Below are 23,457 nucleotides of genomic sequence, written 5' to 3' on the forward strand. Positions count from 1 at the left end.
TCACTCACAGCAAGGTCCTCTCTCCCCAAACCCTGAAGAGAGCAGCCAGCTAGCACGGCAGAAAGGGCAAACAGATCCCATGTTCCAGAAGTCTCCAACTCAAGGCTTAAGCACGTAGCTTGTCTACCTTTATCTTCAAGATACCCAAATGCTAAGACAGTAACATCCAGGGAATCATAATGTTTAGGTTGTTTTAGCAACCAACTATGTACAGGAACAACCTAAACATTAAATCAAGACAAAGCATAGATATCCTAGTGGCATCCTAAGACCATATCTGAGAACCTCCACCAGGCTTAAGAGAACACTAGTCCTTTCTGTGAAGCCACCTGACAGTTGTCATCACCCTTTAGTAAGTGACTTTCTCTGGAACCTAAACCTATGATGGCTTTATTTCTGCTAGTAGTCAAGTGGGGAAGGGCCTGGGTTACTTGCAAGTAAACAGGTTTCCCAGCAAGTTCTGGGCTGCCAGGCAGAAGGGTCCACTGCCTACATGTGACTTATTTGGCTCAAGTTCCCCATGGGGAAGCTGGTATAGGATTGTGTTTCCACCAGTTGGGAGACTGTGACCCTAATCTTGCTCAAGGTCAGGCATAAGATGACAATGGAGATTCCTGGAGGGTACAGGTGGCCAGAGAACTCCTGACGGTGCAGAGAGCACATCTGAGCTCTGCGTGGGCAAGAGGCTGGTCACTCCTGACTCTGTCCCACAGCCTTTCATTGGGTGACAAATAGAAGGGGATTCTTGGGCAAAGTCTGGCTGAAGGCAGGCAAAGTGGGTGGAGTCTCTGGACCTCCCAGGCTACAGGAAGGGAAGACAGGAAGATGAGCCAGGGTCTCTCTCTGGCCAGGACGGACACTACCCCAGGGTGGAGGAAACACACTTCTAGAGCCACACCGCACTGGATCCAGTGAGAGGCTGCTGGGCTGCAGGCTGGATAGAAGGAAGTTGTTGGAAAGTCAACCCAGAATGGCATGGTGGAGGGAGAACCGGTAGCCGGGCAGATGGTTCCTGCAGAGGAAGCACGGGGCACAGCTGCAGTCCCCCGACCCCCACCGCATTATCACTGTGACACAGCTGGCTGCCTCACCCCTGAAGGCTGCAGGAGGACCTCCCCCACTCTGTCCCCAAGCCCGCCCCATGTCACATGAGGCCCTGCAACCTCCCACCCTCTGTCCAGGGCTTACAACCCAGCTCTGCCCGCGGGAGTGACTAGAAAGGCCCGGGGCCTCCGAGGAACAGAGGCAAGGGTGCCAAGACACCAGATCCGTCCCACCCCTCCAGTTCTTCCCAGACCCCAAGAAGTCAGAGGAGGCATTTCAGGGTGAGTTCTGGAAGCTGGCCATCTCACCCCAGCTCCAGGCACCCACCAGTCTCCTGCTCCATCTGCAGCTCCATGTCCCAGGCATCTACCACACCGGAGAGCGGGGCAGTACTCTCAGGACCCCGGGGTCTCCGACATGGCAGCCCAGGTAAGAGGCTGGGGTCAGGAACCGGGAGGATTGGAGAGACAGCAGCTGGGACAGGTGGGGCAGGTGACAGGAAGGCAGCATCTCCAAGCTGCCGTTCGTGTGCCCAACTTTGTTGACAACGTGGCTGTGTTGACCTACCTCAAATATCAACACACAGTCCCCCCACCAACAGGGAAGCGTCCCTCACATCTGGGGCAGGTGGCCCCAGAGGAGCATGGCAGGTGCCAAGCCTGAGTCCTGGCCCCACCCAGAGGCAGGTGTCTGGCTCTGTGTTAGAAGGAACGGGCTGTGTCTTCTACGGTGGGGGCTGAGGCTAGAAGCCAGGGGCTCAAAGATGTTTCCAGGCACGAAGCCTCAATGCAGGTTGGATGAGGAGGTCAAGGGCAGGGCTAGTGCAGGTCCAGCTACATGAGCATTTACTTCCAGCAGGACAGTGGGGGAAATGAGGACCTTTCTCATGCTCAGGAGTTGCTGGCTCTAGGCAGGGGACCCAGCAAGCTTCCAGGTTCCTCTACATCTCTGACCCACTCCAAGAACTCCAGGGACTCAGAGATACAAGCAGGTGGCTCCATCCCCAGATCCCATCCAGCCACGTGGTTACACTCCAGGCAACTTTGGAACTTTCCTGAACCCACAGTTCTGAGTCCCACAGTACACTTGCTGGGGCAGACTCTGGGCCTGGGGCACCCTTTTCTGTGGAGGGAATCACAGGGAGGCTAGTCCAAACCTGTAGTTGGCTCCAGGCTCCAACATCCAAGCCCCCATGTATCCAGAGACATACAGGACTCAAATGATGGTGCCCAGGTATACATGGCCCAACTTCCCAAGCAACATGTGTTAGTCTTGGCTTCTGCCGGGTGAGGAGATTCAGAGACACCTGTGAAGATGTGCTTATTCACAGGCCCACATATGAGTACCCTGCAGGGGGGTCCAAGGGAGCTGCCCGCCTCAGAGATGTCCTCACAGACCCACCACCCTGAGAACTGCAGTCAAATCTGTCCCTTTTGCTGCCTGCCCTGGGCCAGGTCCTTCCTCCCCATCAACCCCAGTTTCCCTCACGGCTCCTCTGGGATTGGAAAGGAGGCAAGAGGTGAGCTGTAGGTGGAAGAAAGATCGCTGTTGATTTGGATGAAGCAGTAGCCTAGGAGCTCGGGACCACAGGTGTATGTGAACGGCTGTGCCAGCAATGTGGATGTGGTGTTGGTGGGATGGCGATACCCAGAGCAGACAGTCTGTGTATGTCTCTGACAGAATGTCCATCCTCCAGCATACTGTCCCCAAGGCCACTTTGTGTATGCCACACTCCCTAAAAGCAACCTCCACCCAAGGGGACAAATGTGGGCCTCTGCAGTGCCAGGAAGCACCACCAGAGGCAGCGTGGAGCTGGGCCCCTTTGGCAGGTATAGGTGACTAAGAAGGTTTTGGGTCCTCTGGAAACCCCCAGGAATCTGTGAAAATCTTGGAGACAGAACATAGGTTAATTGGCTTTGCTCAAATCATTGCAAGAGTAGAGAGGTTTGAAACTAAGTGCCAAGAATCTGTTTCTCTACAAAGCCAGTGCATACAGAACACCCTAGGCTGTGGTCATGGTTTAATGGCAACCGGGGAGGTGTCTGCTGTGAGCTGGGACATGGAGGGCTGTGGGTGAAGTGTATGGCAAGGACAAGGACTGCCATTGTTCCTGTGACAGGAATGAGGAGTCAGCATTGCACAGGCAACCCCACCCCTCGGGATGATGGTGTGGCATCCCAGTCTGTCACTGACTTCAGAGGGCCAGAAGCAGACCAAATGCAGTGTTTACAGGCTCATGCTTGTTAGGTGCCTACTGTGTGCACCAGGAGAAGCATGAGCACTGCTAGTCTTGAAGGTTTGGATCAGATGGTGACTTTCTTCCCAGGAATGGGGCCGGGGGTGCCGTATACGGAGACCTTGAAATCCACCACAGACACTGTAGCTTGAAGATCCAGGTGGATTTAGCCCCCCCATAGGGGAGGCTCAGGCAGTGAAGCCCGGGGAGTAACTAAGTCAGGCTGGCTGGTGTGGCTTTAGAGAAACCACACGGGGCCTAGTTGAGCAGGAGGTAAGGAGTGTCACTGAGTGGATGAGCCCAAGCAGGGGCAGGAGGGCCTGAATGCAGAGGGACAATGGCCGCAAGGACACCTGGGCCTCTTGGTTCATATTGGAGTTCTGAGCCCAACCCTGGCCTGGCTGGATTCTACTATGCATTCCCTCCTCCTCCTCCTCCTTCCTCCCCTCCCCCTCCCCCTACTCTGCTGTCCTCCTCCTCCTTCCTCCCCTCCCCCTCCCCCTGCTCTGCTGTCCTCCTCCCCCTCCTCCCCCTCCTTCCAGACGATCACTGAGCTTGAATGCCCAGGGGTTCTTTCCTTATGCGTAGATTCTGCTAACCCTGGGTAGAAGTTATTCAAGAAAAGCAACCACATCCGAACTGGATCTCTTGTAATTGTTCTTGTAGGTCTGTCTACTGTGTCAGCTATCACACTATGCGGTACAGGCAGGACACACACGGGCCACTTTGTATGAGTGACTGGATACCTGGACACAGTTCCCTGTGATAACAAGGGGTGAAGGGGGCTTAGTTACAGGGTCACACCTCCACCAGATCATCTACCCTGCTGGATTCAGGCAGCCCTCATCTATGGCAGAGCTATGGCGTCTGTGCCCTCTGCCTGGGCTGCAATGATCCTAGTCCAGGTGCAGAATAAAGGGGGTGCTGGTCAGGGGGTCTGGTGTGCATCTCAGCTGCCCCCTTAAGGGAAAACCAGAGCTTTACTTTCATGGCAGATCCCACGGGCACCAGCTGCCAGGGGCACAGAGCACACCCCAGGGCAGCCGCAGTAAAGACCAACCCAGAAGCCCACCGCTGTTTCCACTGCACACTCAGCCTCCAAGGAGGCTGCTCAACCTCTGTGCTTGCTAGTGTGAACCAAGCTTTGTGGTGGGACCACGTGACCCACGCAGGAGGCAGGTTCCTGACAGATAAGAGATGCTAACATGGGAGCAACCTTCTGAGGTGACATGTCCCAAAAAGAGGGACTGCGGGGCCCATGGGAATCTGCAGAGAGTTAACGACGACCTTTGGCCCTCATCCGCTGATATGATGGTGACCTTTGACCTAAATCTATGTGAGTGACAGTGGTATCTCGCCCACATCTGCTTGAAATGGGGTGACATCTGACCAGCATCTGCAGAAGGTGACCCTGGAGATGACCTCTGACCCATGTTGTGCCAAAGCACCTTCACAGTGTCCTTCCTGTTAGGTTTCAGCTCCTGTCCCGTGCTGTGAGCTTGAGTTCCGCCCTCACTTTCCAGCCCTTCTTCCTTACCCGGGCCTGGCATGTTCAGAAGCCTGAAGCAAAGCTTTGTGGCCCGCCCGGACTCCACCTCTGCCTCTGCGTCGCTGGCCTCGTGGTTTCAGAAGCGTCGATGTGAGTTTGCACCCAGCCTTGAGAGATAGTAGAAGATGATACAGAGGCTCCATAGGGCATCCAGCGTGCTTTGCTGAGCCTGCAACCTAGACTCAGGAGCACACGGGTTCAGCTGCAAGGATGCATCTGTGGTGAGACAGCCCAAGGTCAGCTCCCGGGTGAAGGGGCCAGTCACAGGGCCAGAAACGCATGGGTTGAAAAGCGAATAAATCATGAGAGACGGCTTGCAAAAGTGAGACAGAGGAGGAAGGCAGAGCCCCAGGCTGAGCAGGCAGAGGATCGAGGGATAAGGAGGGTAAGTGTGGGTTCACACCCTGAATTCAGGACTTCCTCCTGCTGTCCCCGTGGACAGTGCACTCACCCACTCACACAACGCCCAGGTCTAGGTAAGGTAAAAGGCCTCTGCTCCAGTCCCTAATGTGGTCTCCTCCTGCCCTGAGGATGAGTAGCCAGCTCCTTCTGGGACACAGCCCTGTCATTCCCGAGACACATACCCTCTCCAACAGTAAGACTAATTGGAAGCTGGGAGGATGGTGCATGCAGAGACAGGGTGAAGGGTGGCGTCCATGACAGCTTCCAGAGAAGTGTCCCCGAGGGGACAGCTGGAGGCCACTCTTCAGGTAAGGGCAACTTTCAGTTCTCAATGCAAGTTGAGCAGAAAGCTTGTTGGGGGTGTGTGCTAACCTACATAGGCCTCTCTGGCCTCTGTTCCCCGAGGGGATGCCCGTCTTGTAGTCCATCTAGAACTGTCCACCTCAGAAGCCAAGGGAGGTGAGAGAGCGACCTCTCTGAAAGTATGGAGCAGTATGGGCTTGGAGGTGTTGTGAACATGGTGATGGACCCAAGGTCAGGCCACGTGGAAGCTGGTGAATTCTCCACGAAATTCCCAGGTGCATGTCTCCCCAGCACAGGATGGCCACTCAGAAGGACAGGAACCCTGTCCAGGGAGGCTCTTGCAGCTCTCCTAATGGAGCAGAACTGCTTGCTGTCTATTGGAAGAACGATGGATCTGATAGACACAGGCACCCTTAGGGTGCTCCCTGGGTCCATGGCCCTAAATGTCTAGACCCTCCCTCCCTCTTGTCCTGCAGGGGCCTCTGGCCATCGGCTGCCTTACAAACACCCGGGGCCTTTGTACCGTCTTTCCAGCTGCACTCCGTTCCTTGCAGCTCCTCCACGCCTGATGAGCCCCACAGTGTTTCCCAAGTTTATACGGGACATGTCGTCTGTCCCTCTCAGTTACAATTGGCTGCATAAGGTTGGGTCTCAGGCTGCCTAGACCAAGAGAAGGGTGTGCTCAGGAGTGCCTAGCACGGAAAGGGAAAGGAATGTCCATGGAGAGGTGCAGCCATGACAAGCTCACAAAGCGTAGGTTGGGCAGATATCTCCGGGACAAGCGAATGTTACTAGGGTCTACACAGCAGGGCAAGGGGGAGAACACAGTTTCTTGGTCATGGACACAGGGTCGAACCTGTTCCATTGTGTCCACTGATTGCCTCAAGCCTGGCAAGATCAGGGCAAGTTAGCCTGGATTCTAGGTGAGTGGGGATCCTGGAGACACACTGAACTCCTAGCAAGGAGGTCCCAACTTTCTCCAAGGCAGAAGGACAGGGTACACAGTAGGCATCTTCCAGTCAAGGGGCATCTTGACTGGAAGCAGTCGGTTTTAACTTGAGTTTGGTCCCTCAATTTCCTGTCTTCCTAACACTACATTGCTTAGAGAGGAGGACACAGAACCAGAGAGAGGAAGTACCTACACAGTAGTGAGCTGACATCAGGCCATCACCTACCAAACCCATGTTCCCTTCCTGCCACCAGCACACAGACTCAAACTGCAAGTCCTGGCAGGATGGATTCAGAGCCCTCTGTCTGGGGCTCATCTACAAGAGAAAACAAGAAGCGAGGAGGAATCTTATGAAAGGGACCCCTCAGCACCGGCTCCTCTGTGGGAGTTTGATCTCAGCAGTAGCATCCCTAAACTTGGCTACACAGGGGCTCTGCTTGCTTCTAGAAACCCAAGCATGCCTTGAAGCCCAGCTGATGGCAGTAACGGTCACAGGGCAAAGCTGCCCTGCTAGGACCCCAACAACAATGCCTTGACAGAAGTCCTCCCTCTGTTTGGGAACTTTGTCTAGGTCTTCACTCACTAACGAAGTTCGAGTTGGTTTTGCGGCTGAGGGTCAGTAGTGTGGAGCCCTGGGGGTGGGAGGCGGCAAGGACAGGAAACTTCCTTTCTTCCTGAGGGAGGAGATGCCCCAGAACCTTTCGGAAAGTCCTGTGAGGACAGAGACAGATGAACAGAGCTGGTACTAGATTAGCAGTTGAACTCAGGGAATCTTGACGCCAGGCTCATCCTGATACGGCCTGTGTCCTGGCTCCATGGGCCAGGTTTAGCCCATGTCCCTGCCCCTCCACCAAGCTACAGAGAGTCTGCCACATAGATCTGTATTCTGGTATGAAGGTGGGACCAAACGTTAAAGATGGGAAGGTCCCACTGGCTCCCACACTTGTCTGTGACACAGATAGAGAGCCTGGAATGGAACTGGACGAGGAAAGGCCCACCCTGGCACAGTGCCTGGCCCCTCATATCAGCCCTATCCCTCCCTCGTCACTTCCTAGGGTCCCAGCTCCCACCCCATCAGGACTGATCCTGAAACACATGGGGAGGAGCCACAGGGCCTTGCCAAAGCCAGAGGAACTGGGAGTCCACCCCACCCTCCAACCCAGGTGCACTCTGAGTATCTGGAAAGTCCCGGCCCTGGGGGAGGGGGGAGAGGAGTGCTGCTTGAGGGAGGGTCAGAAGGCCCCATGTTGTGTCTGCACAGTCCCTTGCTGCAGCCCCTGGCCCAGTGCACCTGTGTTCCAAGGACAGCAAGGCCCACTGGGTATGTGTGGTTCTACCAGAATCTGGGGTTTCCCAGAAAATGTCCCTTGGCACGTCCAGGGCCTCAGAGGCTGTTCCGCACTGTTCCGTCCTATGAAGAGAGAAGGAATAAGGTTTCCACACACACCTTTGGGTAATGAAGTAAGGTCCGAGTGAGGCTGCTGTGTTGGCTCTGGCCACACCTTGAGTCTTGTTTTCCCAGCTACATTGTGTATATCCATCTGTCCCACTTGCTCTATGGAACCCTTCTAACACTGTTGATACCAGGCAGACATCCCTGTGCGATAGCCAGTTTTCTCATTGTAGAATGGAGACAATAACTGCCTGGCCCTCCCCCAGATCCATGCAAGCTAGCCAAGTAGACATTGCCAGCACTCAGAGCTATGCTGGGTATAAGAACTGCCATTTCATCTGCAGAATTTCTCCCAGACACTATAGTGTTAAATTGTCACACTAAGCATTATGTCCTATGCTCTCTGCTGCTCCACGCTGTTTCCCATGGAGGCTGCTGGTCCCTGGGGTGGACATGCCACATAACCCACATGTTTACTTCTCCACCTCCCTGATGAGAATTGAGCCCCTGACTCCCTCAGATGAGGGTCCTCTCCCTTTCCTTGTGCCCACATCCAAACACAGGGGCAAGAGCAGACAGCAGACCATATCCTGGCATTTAGCAGAGGCCCAAGTCCGAAGTGCCTACGGCTATTGCTCTCAAGAGAAAGTGATTGGACTCAAAGAGTGGCAATGGGAACGGGGCATAGGTCCTGGTCTGTGTGGCCCCAGGTGCCAAGGTAAAGCGGAAATGCATGGTCACAGCCCACATTCAGAAAGGCTTTTTGTGCCATCCAAGTGCCCAATAACAGTTCTTGGTGGTCCTGCAGGCCCTGGCACAGTTCCTCAGGAGAGGGCACTAGGCACTAAGTAGGGATGGATACCTGCTAACGATGGGCAAGTTGAGCTACAGTCTGCCCGGCCCAGGTATGGGAGAGACATGGAAGATTCCCAGCTGTACTGCGTGGGTTGGAGAGGAGTCAAGAGTTCTAAAGGCACTCAGTCCTACTATCAGGCTCTGCACACTGGCAGGTTACTCCCAAATGTCCTCTGAGCCTGCATGGGGTGGCCTAGCCTGGCACCCTGCTTGTCAGCAGGTCCTGGCTGAGGCACTTCAGGGAGACTCAAAAGTTTGACGTGGATGGTTAACATGAGATTGTGCACACTGGTCCTGCAATCTTAGGGACCTGGGAAAGTCTACACAGTGGCTGCGGGAATCACCTCAGCCCTGTGCCTGAGGCGGAAGGAAGAGAGAGGGCTGCTCACTCTACTGCGTGGGTGGTCAAGGGGAATTCTGACCTTGTTTCTGTGGACTCTCTGTGCAGGCTCTGGCCTCCCCTCCACAGCTCGTGTTTAGCAGTTGGTCAATGGGGGAGGGGTTGCTCATTGCAGAAGCCAGTGGGCTCTGTGGTACCTTTTAACTTTTGACTTGTACAGTTTCCACAATTAATTCTTCACATAACTACAAATTGGCCTCACTTAGCTTGGTCACACAAGAACTTTGGCTGTTTCTCTTTCAGTGAATAACAGTAGTTCACTGGAGTTTTCACAGATTAATTATTAATTAATTATGCCTGGAACACCACCACTCAGTCATGCAGATCAAGGTCAGAGCATCTCACATGCCACACGAAGTCATGCATTGGCAAGTGCCACACACCCCTTAGCAGATATGACAGAATTATAGCAGCCACATCTCGTGGCAAGTATCTTTCTGAAGCAGTGGATGGACATAGGACCTTGGTGAGGGTTCCCAGTGAAGTATGGGCAGACGAGTGGACAGATGGATGACGTATGTTTGAATATTTATGATGATGGATAGATGGATGATGGATTGATGGACAGAGGATGATAGAGGATGGTGGTAGGTGGATGAATAGTTGACACATAAATGAAGTAATGATGAGTAGATGGATGGATGGTAAGTGACGAATGGGGTGGATGGATGATAGTAGACAGAGGGATGGATGAGTCGTGAATGGATGGGTAGGTGATGTTTGAATGGGTGGGTAGATGGATGGATGGATGATAAATAAAGCATCTTTTATTTTTATCTCCTGTCTGGAAACTCTATCCAGGAAAGATCTGACCCCTGATTTAAACAGGATGAATTGAACTGCTGCACAGTTTAAGAGATGCCACATAGCAGAAGCCCAAAGGCACATGGTCCAGCTGGAAGAGCAATAATACCCATCTGGGACCCAGGTGTCTTCATACTGTCTGCTTTACTAGACTCTTGCTTGAGGATTCCTAGATACAAGGTGGCTGTCCTACCTCCATGTCTTGTATCTGTGTTCCAGCAGAGAGAAAGGCAGAAGACAAAGACTGGGTTTGGGTATAAATCCCAGTCTTCAGACTTCTACCTACTCCCCACAACAGTGGTCCATTCTGTCTACAAAGAGTGCTTGACCCTCCATGTAGGCTATTTATGGTCCATTCAGCACCTGTTCACCAGAGTCACGGTTCTTTGTGCCAGTGTCCAGCACAGAAATCCCTTGCTCACTGTCCTGTGTGAGCTATGGAGAAATGTCCACTACAAAGAGACACACAGAAGCTGAAAGTGCCAGAACCCGAAGGTCTATCTATCCCTCCGTCTTGCCTCTGTCCACCCCCAGGCTCTACCACAGTCCCTCAGCACACACACACACCCCAAGACAACTTCTCCTTTCCTTCCTGGAACAGTTCTCCCCCTGGTAGCCACACTGCCCTCAGCTTCTCCCCAGAAGTTTCAGGCCCTGCTGTTATTTTAGATCCCAGCCACACCCAGAGACCCCCCTCAGACAGGCCACCCTGCCTTGAGGAGGCTGCACCCCGGATCACCCTTGAGCAATCAGAGAGCAGTGGTTCCAAGGCGCTTCCTGCAGCTCCACTAAAGGGGTATCACCCAGTTGCTTCTCACACCATGCCTCCTGCCTTCATTGCCACCACCAGGAAATAACCAGTGCCGTTCACACCTCTGCTCAGGTGCTCTCAGGACATTTGCAGCTCCCTAAAAAGAAGCTCTGCTCCCATGAGCATCACTCCCTGTCCCCTCCTTCCCTGGCAACCACTGACCAGTTATCTGTCTCTGTTAGAGTTTCCTGTTCTAGGCATCTCTTACCAAGGAGATTATATGTCATTCAGGCCTCTACTTCCTACTTCTTTCACCTAGTGCCACGTTTTCAGGGCCACTTGTGTGTAGTGGATCAGTGTTTCATTCCTTTGCAGATAATTAGCATTCAACCCGGTGGACTATGCGTCTTTTTTAAGTTTGCCTGCACTTTACCCGTGGTCTGAGGAGAACCCAGCCCCACCACGTACAGGCTGCATGTCTTCCTCAGTAAGCCTTTGTTTACCTGGTATGTGTAAGGAGGATAGAGACCATGGCGGTGTGAGGATGTGATGTGGTAGGAGGTAGCATTGTTACCTGGCTGTCACCTTTTCCTTCACTGCCCTGGACTTGGAGGGGCATCTCTGTCCTTACACATGCTCTGACTCAGTTTACACTCTGTAACTGTCACCCTGGGGCGGTGAGAGGCAAAGTGTGGTAGAGCTCGTTCTGGAGTAGTTCTGACCAGGATTCTCCTCCAAGAACACTGGCTAGGTCTCCAGACCTTCTCTGTGTAGGACAAAGGCAAGTGCCTATCACGGGTCCTCTAGGAGTGTTGATGGGCAGCTGGCCTTGGACACCCCTGGAGCATCAGAGCCCTAAGGGACCTCTATTCCAGGTTGACCTGGGTGCTCCAGGCCTCAGTTTGGGGGCATGGTTACATGTTGTGTGTCCCAGGCTAGGGTGAACTTGGATATGGAGGTAAATGCCAGCACTGAAAAGGCAGAGGCAAGAGGATGGTGTCAAGTTCCAGGCTAGCTGGGGTACATAGTGAGTTCCAGTGTTTGTTACTTACTTTCCCATCGCTGGGACAAAATACCTGACAGGAAGTCTTGGAGACAAACGGTGTGAGGCATCTGGTCACATTCAACCTGTGACCAGGAAACAGAGGGGTGAATGCTAATGTTCGTCTCACATCCTCCTTTATATTTAGTTCAGGACCCCTGTCCAAGCACCATTGTGACTGGGGGCATTGAAGCTGATTGCAGCAGGGGGCTTTTAGAGTACGGTATCAGATTCTAGGGTAGATGCTTCCTGTGGGAGACACCTAGAAATGGTTGTGTCACACCGAGGGTTACCTTATACATGTGCCATAAGCTAATGGTACCATGCAGCTCAGTATTCAGAAACAGACCCTCATCTTAAAATGCTAGACCTGGCACAGAGGGAGGGTTCCAGGTATTAGCCACACAGGGGTGGGACTGGGACAGTCCTCTCCTCTGCAGATTCTGGCTTTCCTAATCCTATCCTCCATATGCTCACCTGCCAACCAATACCGGCCCATATAGGCAGTACCCCTACAGCTGCAGATGGGACCCCAAACTTTACCAGACCCACAGACAGCTTCTCTTGCAACATAGGAAGGTATGACATCAGCTCTGGCCAGGGTGGTGGCATCCTTGAACTAACCCAACCCTCTGGCACCCTCAGCACACTAAAGGAAACTGAGGCTGTAGATAATATGGGATCCCTGGAGCAGCTGCAGAGGCTGGACTAAGCCCAGGCCAGGCGAGGGAGGGAAGTCAGCCCCTCAGCAAAACCCAGGGTTTGGGATTAACATTCATGGGATGTCGTCAGCCAAACAAACGCAAATGTTTATTTTCCCAGCGGTAAATTACAACTTCAATAGACAGAAATTACGGTCCTGGGCCTTGAAAAGCAGTGACAGGTGCCTTGTCCCTGGATGGTCACACGGCCTAAAACTGTTGAGTCTACGAGCCCCCAGCTCATTGACAGTTCCCTGCCACCCTCCCCCACCCTCAGACTGTGCTGTCCACCAGACACATTTCCAGGTCTGCAGCACATCCAGTGAGTGACATAGGAGCCCAGGGCCAGCTCTCCAGGCACATAATCACTCTCCATAGAGCGTCTGTTATCAGCCCACCACCACTGGCCTTGTCCCCAGCACACTTAGAAGCTCCAAGAAGGAACAGAAACAACACAATCAAGTGTGACCTCCCATGAGGTGACTGGCATGGTGATGCCCAGAACCTCAGCCCTTGCTTCTGGTCTTTTCTGCCCTCCCTCATTGAGATGGGGTACCTAGGCAGATCCAGAGAGGGACGTGGGGTCTTCTGCCATTATGTCTTGACCCTTTATCCTCAGGCAAATACCCTAGAGTCCCAGCTCTAGCCCCACAACCAGGCAAATGATAATCTCAGGTTCAAAGCACCCTGGGAAGGCAAGGATAAGCAGGTGGGGCAGCTCCCATACCCCTTTGGACAGTGTTTCCCTGAGTATATTGAGGCATTTGACACAAGAACCCTACAGAGGCTCCTGGCTACTCTGGCCACATGCCCTTCTGGCCTGCTGAAGACATGGTCTCATAAGTTTAAGGGGCATGGAAGTAGGGAGGAGCAGAGCCTGATCTGGAGAGCTGGGAAGTTTGGGGTGCAAGTTCCCACCCCCAGAGCCTTTCCCTCTCCAAGGTGCAAAGTCAGTGAATTGCTGGGGAGCTCTGAGGTCTCTTAACACTGTGATGAACATTCTTAACTCCTCTCCCTAGACACAGGGCAGTGCTTGTGACATGCCCCTTTTCTCTGGGCCCATGGCTACAAGTCCAGGAGTAGTCTGTGGACTCACTGGGGTTATGGGGGTACAGATCAAGCACTAAGGGAAACATAGGAAGTGACTCCCCAATCTGAGCACAGTTAACAATGTCCTCTCCTCTGTCATTGCTTGAGAAGATAGGGACGTGATTGACAGATAGATCAGGGCAGGCTGAATCCATGAATAGTTATTTATTCCATCATTTTTATTCTATGGAACCATTCTTGCAGAGTCCCAGTGTTGATGAGGTCCTGACATTTTGCATCTCAGCATCCAGTGGGGGAAAGGGAGCCACAAGTTCTGATGCTGGGGCCCTCCTTTGAACCAAGGAGAACCACAGATCTATGATCATGGGGACAGGACAGAGCAATGTTTCCCATGGGATATGTTGAGGCTGAACAGGACCTGCACTGAGAATGTATGCCTGCAAAATGCTCTAGATACAGTGTCTATGGAACTGGAGCTGGGAGGGGTGTGGAGGAGGCAACTCAGGAGCTGGACCTTATCTGGAGCTGGAGGGGACAGCACCAGCCTCCCCGTGTCACACTCTCCCATGTGGAGATGGATGGAGAGAGAAGCTCCCACCACCAGGCCTGGCTCCAGTGATAACAAACGGCCTGTCAGCAACAGACAGTGTGGGTCGGGAGATCATCGGCTGCCTGGGCTTGATGGATGAGCTGCGGTGGCTCCTATGTGCTCCCAGCAAGCCTGTTCCCATCACAGCAGGCGCTGGGTTACAGGAGCCACTCAGCTCTGAGTGTGCAATAGGACAGCCAGGTGTGGGTCATTCAGGCTTCTGGGGCTAAACCAGCTCCAGGGAGTCAGTCAAGTGCATATGTGACAGGAGGCTGGCTGTCCTTGCCCTTTCTTCTCCGCTCTGCATTCTGCTCTGTGTCCTTCAGATGGCCCTGGGCAATTCTTCCGTTACCTCCCATATAGAACCAGAGGCATGCCTTCCCTTCCTGTTAGTCAAAACATTCCCAGGGAGGACTATGAGTGGCCAGATGGTCACCAACCCCCCTTATCTGAATGAAGTGCTCACTTAAGGCCAAGAAACAGGGTCAGAGAAGCCACAGAGCTTGGGTGCTGAAATGGCATCAAGGGAGGTGGTCCCACTGATTATTACCACGGGCAATGCAAACTTGGATTTAGTGATGTTTTAAAAAGCAGAAATAGAGCCAATATAGAGGTACATACCTGTAATCCTATTATTCAGGAGGCTGAGACAGGAAGATGGCCTCTAAGTCCAAGGCCAGACAAGACTACATAGTAAGCACTAGGTCAGCCAAGACTAGCTATGTAGCAAGAATGTATGTATATTACTCACAAAAGCAAAAACAGGCCAGTAGAACAAAGCACATGTATAACATATTCTAAAGAGGAAAGAAGATGTAAAGTTAGAATGCTTCCTTGGGAGTGACATGAAATGAGATGAAGCCACTTGTGAGTGTATGCAATGATACTGCATTCCAGGAGCGGAAAAGCAGTGGAGCCCGGAGCACAGCAGGGAACAGATAAGCCACAGACAGATACAAACAAGAAAGGAAGGTGAGGACACAGGTTCAGGGGAGCCCCAGCTTAAGGCAGGGGAGTGGATAAGCAGCTGACCTTGGGAGGGGTCATCCCCATTTTATCTTCTCATGGGACTTACCTATGCACACACATTTCCGATTTGTATTTCTGTTTGCATTTGGATCTCTCTCCCCTCTCTCTCCTTTCTTCGTGTATGTATGGGAACATGTGGAGACCAGGGCACAACCTTGGGTGTCATCTTTCTTTTTGAGACAGGGTCTCTCACCGACCCAGAGTTTGCTCAGCAGCCTTCACTGGCTGGCCAGTGGGTCCCAGTAATCTGAAATGACAAGCACAGGCCACCACACCTGGCTCTTTGTACATGAGTCCTGGAGATCAAGCTCATGTCCTAATGTCTGTACGGCAAGGGCTTTACTAAGCACCACCCCAACCCGGCTGTTTTCTCTTCCTTCTTTGTGAATCGTAGCCTTCAGTCCTTTGGGCACATGTCCCAGCCTGTTTCTCATCTTTCAGGGTGACTCAGGGCCCTGGGGAGTGCAGAAACTATCACCATTACACAGTCAGATGTGTCATTCTTGAGATTCTACGCTGACTTATAAACCTTACAAATTTTATCTGCTAGTGTTTGTAGTGTCTTGTGTTTTACGCTGTATTCTTTAGCTATGGGAAGTTGATTTTTGCAAGTAAAGTGGGAAATACATAGTATATTTATTCACAGTGGGACCTGGCCCTTGATACAGTCTGCAAGACAACTGCACACCTCTAGGGACATGCCTGACTGCCCCCCCACTCCTTGGCTTGTATGTCAGTGGATTGCCTTAAGTATGCTTGACAATGTCTCATCTGAAGCTGAGCCAAGACAAGAGAACAAGACATGTCTTTGGTCCTCTTGACACCTGTATGGCTGTGGCTCCCACTGGTTCCAGAGCTTGAAGTCACACACACACCTCCAGCCTAGAGGAGCGTGAAAGAAAGGAGCAACAGCTTGGAGGCTCCCACAGTGCAGAAAGAGTTCCGAAATGAGAGAAGCAGAAAGAAGGGCACACAAGGGACATGCATAGTCATTCAGCCTCCTGGTGCTGCTGTGGCCCTTTTGTCCCTGGGCATCCCCTTAAGTCTTCCCTAATCTACAGCCTGTTCTCTCTTCTTCACTCAGTGACAGAACATGGACCCGGTTCTTCTCTGACCACTAGAGGGTCCACATAGCACAGTGAGGTTCTGGGTCATGTTTCACGGCCACTCAGGATGATGGGCCTTCCACCTTCTCATTGTTAGGCATTGTCAAGGACAGTAGAGACTTTGGTAGGTGAATCCTAATGTGTAACTTTCTGGATCAATCTTAAGTCTCTTCATAATGATGGCCACAGTGCCCCCTGAGTGAGCATCACCCTGAAGGAGCACTCCTGCAGAGCATGACTATGCCACTGTCAGCTCCTATGATTTTCCAAATCTTGTTTCTGCATACAGATGAGAAGCAGATCCAGCTAACTCATGCCCGGGGTCTTAGCAGACAAAAGAAGCTCAATGTTGCCCTGTAGTCAGAGGTCATCAGTGCTTCCAAGAGAGAGAGAAAAGTCTGTGGAAGTTTCCTCTCCTCTCTGACTTCAGGAGAATCCTACAGGAGGGTGTAGAAGGGGTGGCCCAAGGAGTTCTGAGTGCAGGATGGGAGTTGCTGGCATGGGAGTCTTATGCCGGAAGCTTCTGAGTATATGCAGTGTTGTCCCACTCACTGATGCCACTTCTGACCCACTCTGCCCCTCTCCACCTGGTCCCAACCCTTCTGATCTCTGTCTCCTTTCCAAAAGCTCAAGTTTGTTCCCTGCTGTCTGGAAGAGACAGAGGCAGCCATCTGTCCATCCCCCTTCCTTGAGACTGTCATACACTGTACAGTTGCCTGGTAGAAGGGTGGGTGAAGTCAAAGGGCCGAGACTGAACCAGGAAACTCAGAAGCCAGGTGGGGGAACAAAAAGGATGCAGGTTTCTGGGTGAAGCCATAACCCATCCCGGCCACCACCACAAGACTTGAGTCTCCCAGGACCAGCTTCCTCATCTGCAGAAATACATCATTCTCAAGGAGACATTTGAAAAGGACCAAGATCTCAACAGAGGAGGGAGGCAGTAGGTGACTCTTTCTAGAGCTGCTCTCCTTTAGGTAGCTTGGCCAGAGGCTGTTCTCTGTCCAACCTAGAGCTGGAATTTCAGCTACCTGGATTTGTACACACCATGACTCAGCATTTACCATAGAACTCCTTCATCTCAACCCTCCCTCTCTTCTTCTCCCTCTCCTCATTCTCTTCCTTCCCCTTCTCCCCCCCCCCATCTTCCCCCTCTATAGAGTCTCTCTATAGCCTAGGCTGACCTTGAACTCACTATCTTCCTGCTATGGTTCCCAAATGCTGGGATTATAAGCATTGGACATTGCATCTGGCTAAGCCTGTTGAATAGAATATTAATGTGCATTAAGGGAAAGAGGAGCTGTATAATAATCCAGGTGCTAGACATGAGCCCATTCCCCTATGCCTTTTCAATTGTGCATAACCTTTACTATTTACATGAGAGGCTTAAAATGGCATTGATATCTATATTTTTGTCTCCCAGGCTTTTAAAATAAACAAACCAAGCTTTTTAGAGCAGATTTGGATTTGCAGGGAGTCTGATCAGAGAACAGAGCTGCCTCTGGATCCCCATAACATCAGCAGTGGCACTGGTATCAGACACTTGTAGTGACTGAGGAGGGGACACAGACACGCTATTATTGACCAGAACTCACGTTTACAATGAGCTCCTTTCTGGGTTGGGTATTCTGTGTGTTTAGATAAATGTCTAATGATAGTGTCCACCATCAAAATGTCATCCAGAGTAGCTTCCTTGCCTTACTCCCACCTGCTTTCCAACCAGACCCAGGGCTACAGGGGTTGGGGAGGGCAAAGGGGTCAGTCATACTAAGCAGAAAAGTCAGAAGCTGGGCCCTTGAATCCTCCCATTGCCTGTTGTTGTTGTTGTTGTTGTTATTATTATTATTATTATTATTATTATTATTATTATTTTGGTTTCTTGAGACAGGGTTTCTCTGTATTGTTTTGGAGGCTGTCCTGGAACTTGCTTTGTAGACCAGGCTGGCTTCAAACTCACAGAGATCTGCCTGCCTCTGGCTCCCGAGTGCTGGGATTAAAGGGCCCTTTACTTCTTTACATCTGGAGGATGCTGTGCTAGAGTTGGGTCACACAGAACTGCGCTCTCCAATGGGTGCACTTGAGATTCCTCAGGGTTTTTTGTCTTCTTATGAATGAATAATATCCTCCATCTGATGTGTCCCAGGCGGTGAAGCCTATTCAGTGACTGACCCACTGCTTCTAACTTTGAGCAATTACAAATAAAATTTTCAATAAGCAGTTGCTGGCAGGCTTCTTTCTGGACAGACAGTTTCTGTTTGCTTTTGGTGGTGGTTGTGGTAGGACTATTTTGTTCTGAACTTTTGATCCTCCTGCTACCGCTAGGCATGCACCACAATACCTAGTTTATAAGGTTCTGGAGTTGTAGTTGGATCTTTGTGCCTAGTGGGCAAGTACTCTACCAACTGAATCTCCTCTGTCAACTAAACCTCATCTCCAGCCTGGAAGATTCTGTTTGCTTGTGTTTTGAGTTGCAGTGTGTGTGTAATCAGAGGACGACTGGCAATGGGATGCAAATGAAAGTCAGAGGACAACATATGAGAGTCAGTTCTCTCCTTCCACCAAGTGGGTCCTTGGATTGAACTCTGGTTGTCAGGTTTGGTGGTAAGCACTCGCATACCTTGAATCATCTCTTTCACTCAGTTTTTTTAACTCACTTAGAGAACACCAAGAGGCCAGCAGGTGGATTGGATGGCAGGAGTGCTTAATTTGTGAATAGTGCCAAACATGCTTCCAAAGTTCTCCTCTGCATCCCTCAGTGAAGGACCTAAGCTCTTGCTGCTGTGTTTGTATACCCTGACAACACATGAAGTGTGGGTCTTTCCAGGTACTCTGATACTTTGCCTTTATCTTCCTTGAGAGACGTCTCTTCAGGCATATGACTCACATTAATTGGGCTGTTTGTTTTCGTATCATTTAATCTTATGGACTCTTGGCTTATTTTGGGTGACAGTCCTTTTCCAGATCTGTGTTTTACACATGTTATCTAGATTGTGACATGTCTTATTCTTTTTTTTAAAGATTTATTTATTTATTACATATATACCAGATTGAATTGTAGATGGTTGTGAGCCACCATGTAGTTGCTGGGAATTGAACTCAGGACCTCTGGAAGAGCAGTCAGTGCTCTTAACCTCTGAGCCATCTCTCCAGCCCGACATGTCTTATTCTTTTAGCAATATCTTTTACACAGTGGAAGTTTTAAGTTTCAAAATTCTAATTCTTATGACTTTTCTTCTATAGATCATATATTGGCTATATATAAAATCTCTTTGTTTGGACCAGAGTAAGGTTCTTAAGGAGAGTTTATTTTGAAATAACAGCACCTATCAATCACTATAATTATCTATGACTTCAGATGCTATTTTCTCTCATTTTATTTTATTGGACAGTCTCACTGTTTATCTCTGGCTAGACTAAAACTCACTATATAGTGGATGCTGGCCTTGAACTCACAGAAATCTGCCTGCTTCTTCTTCTTCTTGAGTGCAGGGAGTAAAAGTGATGCCAATATGCTTGACCTGGATATTCTTTTACTTTAAAATATTGGTATTTTGTCAACTTTTGTTTTCTTGGCAGATATCTAAACTCCTGTTGAAGGGTTTTCAATATCTCAGAGACATGTTTAAGGGAGTCTGAAGCTATTCAGAATTATTATTGAAGGTCAACAGCAGGTGACAGCTGGGACTCGGGCTGGGCTGGCCTAGTGGAACACTCAGCTCTGCCAAACACTAGCTTGTGACATTCAGGTCCCCAGCATTCTCCTCAGGCAGGCACACTGGCAGAAACATCATCTCCCAGGGCTACAGAGAGCAAGGTAGGAAGGGGTAGGTGCCTGACACTTGGCATGGGCTCCATTGTAGGCTTTATAGGGGATCAGAAAAAAGTTTAGTCCTAATAGGGGGAATGTGAGTCAAGAATCCCTCCACAAATATTTTCAGGTCAGTTTTGTTTACATCAAAATCCTGAGCCGGGAGCGATGAGGAAAGGAGGTGCTACCCTTTTGGGGGTCAGGATGGCAGAAGGTACCCAAGTGTTGCTGGGAGGGTTGGCCCCTGAGACTGCTTTCCTCTGAGAAAAGGATATCCATTCCAAAGAGAGCTCCAGCTACATGTCAAAGCATGTGATTGTGGTGATAGCTCTGTCCTGTGCCCTTGGCCAGGCACAGCCCCCTCAGAGCCTCCATGGGAGGCAGAAACCAGACAAAGGTAGAGAGTTGACTTTACTGGCCATAAGCAAGGGTAAGTAGTTTCTTTGAGCTGAATTGAGCTTTGTCTCTATAGACAATAAACACAGTAAAAGCTTCAGGCAGCACCTGGTTTCCCGACCCCACTGTCTCTAGCATGTCCATTAGACCCTTCATGTTTGGTGATTATTTGTTGTTCTGAGTCGGTGTATATACATATCTTTTGCATGGTTGGGAGTTTCCTTAAGGTAACATGGCTAAGAACTGTGACCTGGTCATTTCCACAAGGAACTAGCCTTAGTGGTCTAATAGGGAGACCAAGAAAGCAAGAGACTTGGCCTCTCTACCTAACAAATGGATTCTGGAAACATCTTTCCAGCTAGTGGGAACAGCAGCTGTCAGAACCTATAGCGACTGTGTGTGGTAGGACCTGCCTACTCCACACAAAGGAGCCCTCATGGCCTCCATCATCCCTTTCCTATCCAGCAGCCATGGCTTTCTTTCTCAGGAGAGCTTTCTGAGTGGGAAGGTTCACTGTCACATTGGAATCTGAAGCTCCAGTAGAGTTGTGAGCATCTTTCTTAAGTCCAATGGTCACTTCACACAAAACAAACATGCCAGCAGCACCAGGTGGGAAAGCCTGCAGCCCAACCAGAGGGTCCAGCTCCTGCATCAGGCTGAGAGTCCGGGCTTAAGAGCTCTGCTGCGAAGCCGTTCCACCCAGGCAACGCTGCATGGCTGCATCTCCGAAGGGAACTGGGCATTCTTACTGCACATGGCAAAAGTCCCTTAATGCTAGCAGCTCACCCAGCTGGTGTCCATATGCCTGGCATATAAAGTCTGTGGTCTCAAGTCATTTATCCAACCCTGCTAGGTCCACATTTCCCTGTGAAATGGACTCAGGACCCTCTCCACTCTTCTACAGGATGGATACAGCCTGTCCAGGTACAACCATGAAGAGGGATCTGAAAATGTGGACATTGTAGGTGCCAGGCTAGGCTTAGATTCCATTCTCCACAGAGGGAGATTCAGAAGACCAAGGAGGCCAGGAGGATGGGGCAGGAACGCTGTTTTGTGTCTCAAGAATGCAGAAGTGGGTTCCTAAGAGGAACTCTAGAACTGGGGAAACGAGCCAGTATGGCAAGCGTGGAAAGACAAGGGTTTTTGTTTTTGTTTCTTGTTGGCATACTGCTAGATTTCTTTTCTTCACATGCAGATTTATGCTTAATGGGATGAAAATCAAAGCCCCGCTGATCTGAAGTTCTGGCCCCTTCTGTCTCCGCGGACCGTGACCCTGGGTCTCCCCCCTAGTCTCAAAGAAGCCAAGTGTGTGTGGAACTGCGAGAAGGGAAGGAAAGAAAGTGCAGCGAGTTTGCTCAAATGTACTAACCAGGGGAACGCATGGGACTTGTCGCAGGGCGCTTCCAGGCAAAGTGGGCAAAGCGGGCGGGGAGAAAGCTCAGAGGAAGGGGAGAAAGTAGGACGCGGACAGGCAGGAATAGCGGCTGGGGGCTTTTCCTCAGGTTGACATTAAAATGAATGATATGCAAACGAATGCAAAGCATATGCGAACGCCGGGCTCAAGGGCTGTGGGGGAGAGCCAGATCCTGAGCCCCTCTTGCCGCAGGTCGCCAGGCGCCTTGGGGACTAAGACTGTGCGCGGCGGGTGTAGCGCGCCCCCTGCAGGTCAAACGCGCAGGTGGCCCGGGTCCCGGGAGAGAATGCGGGGGGCGCGGCGGCCGAAGGAGGGGCGCCCGCCTCCCGTCCGGGAGTAGACGCCGCGGCTCCGGGAGCAGCGACGCCGTCCGGCTGCGACTGCTCCGAGGTGGGTGTGCGCGGTGCGCTCAGCTCGCCCGCCCTCCCGGGGCGCGGCCTGCGCGGGGCGGGGGCGCACAGCGAGGAGTCCACCCCGCACCGGGTGGCCCCGAGCCGCACGCACTCCGCGCACTGGCTAAGCGCTGGGGCTCCTCGGCCGGTCTCACTCAGCCCCGCGCTCCTGCACCCACACAGGGTCCCACGCGTGGCCTAGCGCTCTTGAGGTCCCCGAGTCCTGAGTCGGGCCCCAAAGCCAAGTCCGCCGGGCACGTCCCGGGGCAGGGCAGCCACTCGTGCGGTGGAGGCGGGAGCCGTTCTAGGCGTTGGGCGGCGCCGGGCGCACGGAACCGGGCCTCTCTCCCGCGGCCGGCGCCCCGGGGCGGAGCGAGCGCGATGGGCGCCGGGCTGGAGGCAGGTGGCGCAGCGGCGGCGGGGCGCGGGAGGCGGGGGCGGAGCGCGCGGGGCGGGGGCCGCTGGGCTCCGTGAGACGCGCGGGCGAGCGCGCGGCAGCAGAGCCGAAGGCACGGCGGGTGGACCCGGCGGCCGCCGAGGCCGAAACCGCCCGGGCGGCGTGCGCGCTTTGTTCCCGCGCTGGGGGCCGAGCGCACTCGGCATGGCCCAGGAGGCCGCCCCGCACTCCCCGACCCCGCCGCGCGCCTGAGCCCCGCGCGGCGCGAGAAGACAGCGTGCGAATCGCCCCCAAGTTATGGAGGTGGCGACCGAGTGAGAAGGAAAAGCCACTTCGGGAACCGGGTTGCGAGAGAGCGACGGTCCGCTGGAGCTCCAGACCGTAAGTGCCGCCTCTGCCCCGCTCAACGCCGATGCTGTCACCCTAGTCTACCAGTGGCTGCCCTCCCCGGGATCCGCACTTCACCCTCCGCCCCAGCCCGGCCACTTTACAAAGTTGGTGCCCAGGGCAGGGTGGAGCCAACTCTGCCCACTCATTCGACTGAGTGCACCCACCCTAGGTGAGCAGACGGCTTGACCTGCCCAGGGTGCATGTGGTTAACCTTTAGATAGGAGCTGAGTCGGTGGAGGAGTACGGGTGCCCTACCACCTCCGGCAGGCGCCCCCTGGGGTGCTGGGTTTCCTGACAAAGGCTGGTAGCCTGAATGACAGTGCTTGGGACTGACTGGAGAAGCAGAGGGCTACCCCCGGGGAGATGGGGCTGACAGGAGAGGGTCTGCTGCTTCCTCTAGCCCTTCCCCCTCTTATTTTAGTCCCTGTATCAACCATTAAGGCCTTGGGGCTGAGCATCC

The 23,457-nt window shown here is 52.3% G+C and overlaps 1 protein-coding gene across 7 annotated transcripts in view; it reads left to right on the plus strand.

The window, feature by feature from the left end:
- Window positions 1-1,203: 1,203 nt before the first annotated feature.
- Window positions 1,204-23,457, plus strand: part of Cbfa2t3 (CBFA2/RUNX1 partner transcriptional co-repressor 3) — a 75,612-nt gene continuing 53,358 nt past the window's right edge. For 2 of the 7 annotated variants that reach the window (XM_021229005.2, XM_021229007.2), the window contains exon 1: window positions 1,204-1,473. In XM_021229005.2, the coding sequence (XP_021084664.2) occupies window positions 1,398-1,473 (76 nt within the window). In that variant the 5' untranslated portion in view covers window positions 1,204-1,397. Of the gene's footprint in view, window positions 1,474-22,190; window positions 22,209-22,730; window positions 22,989-23,026; window positions 23,167-23,457 lie in introns of those variants that run through there. The other 5 variants (XM_040735388.1, XM_040735376.1, XM_040735384.1 and 2 more) reach the window with 5 other exon arrangements.

The sequence above is a fragment of the Mesocricetus auratus genome, unplaced genomic scaffold, assembly GCF_017639785.1.
Source record: "Mesocricetus auratus isolate SY011 unplaced genomic scaffold, BCM_Maur_2.0 Super-Scaffold_6723, whole genome shotgun sequence".
Taxonomy (NCBI): Eukaryota; Metazoa; Chordata; class Mammalia; order Rodentia; family Cricetidae; genus Mesocricetus; species Mesocricetus auratus.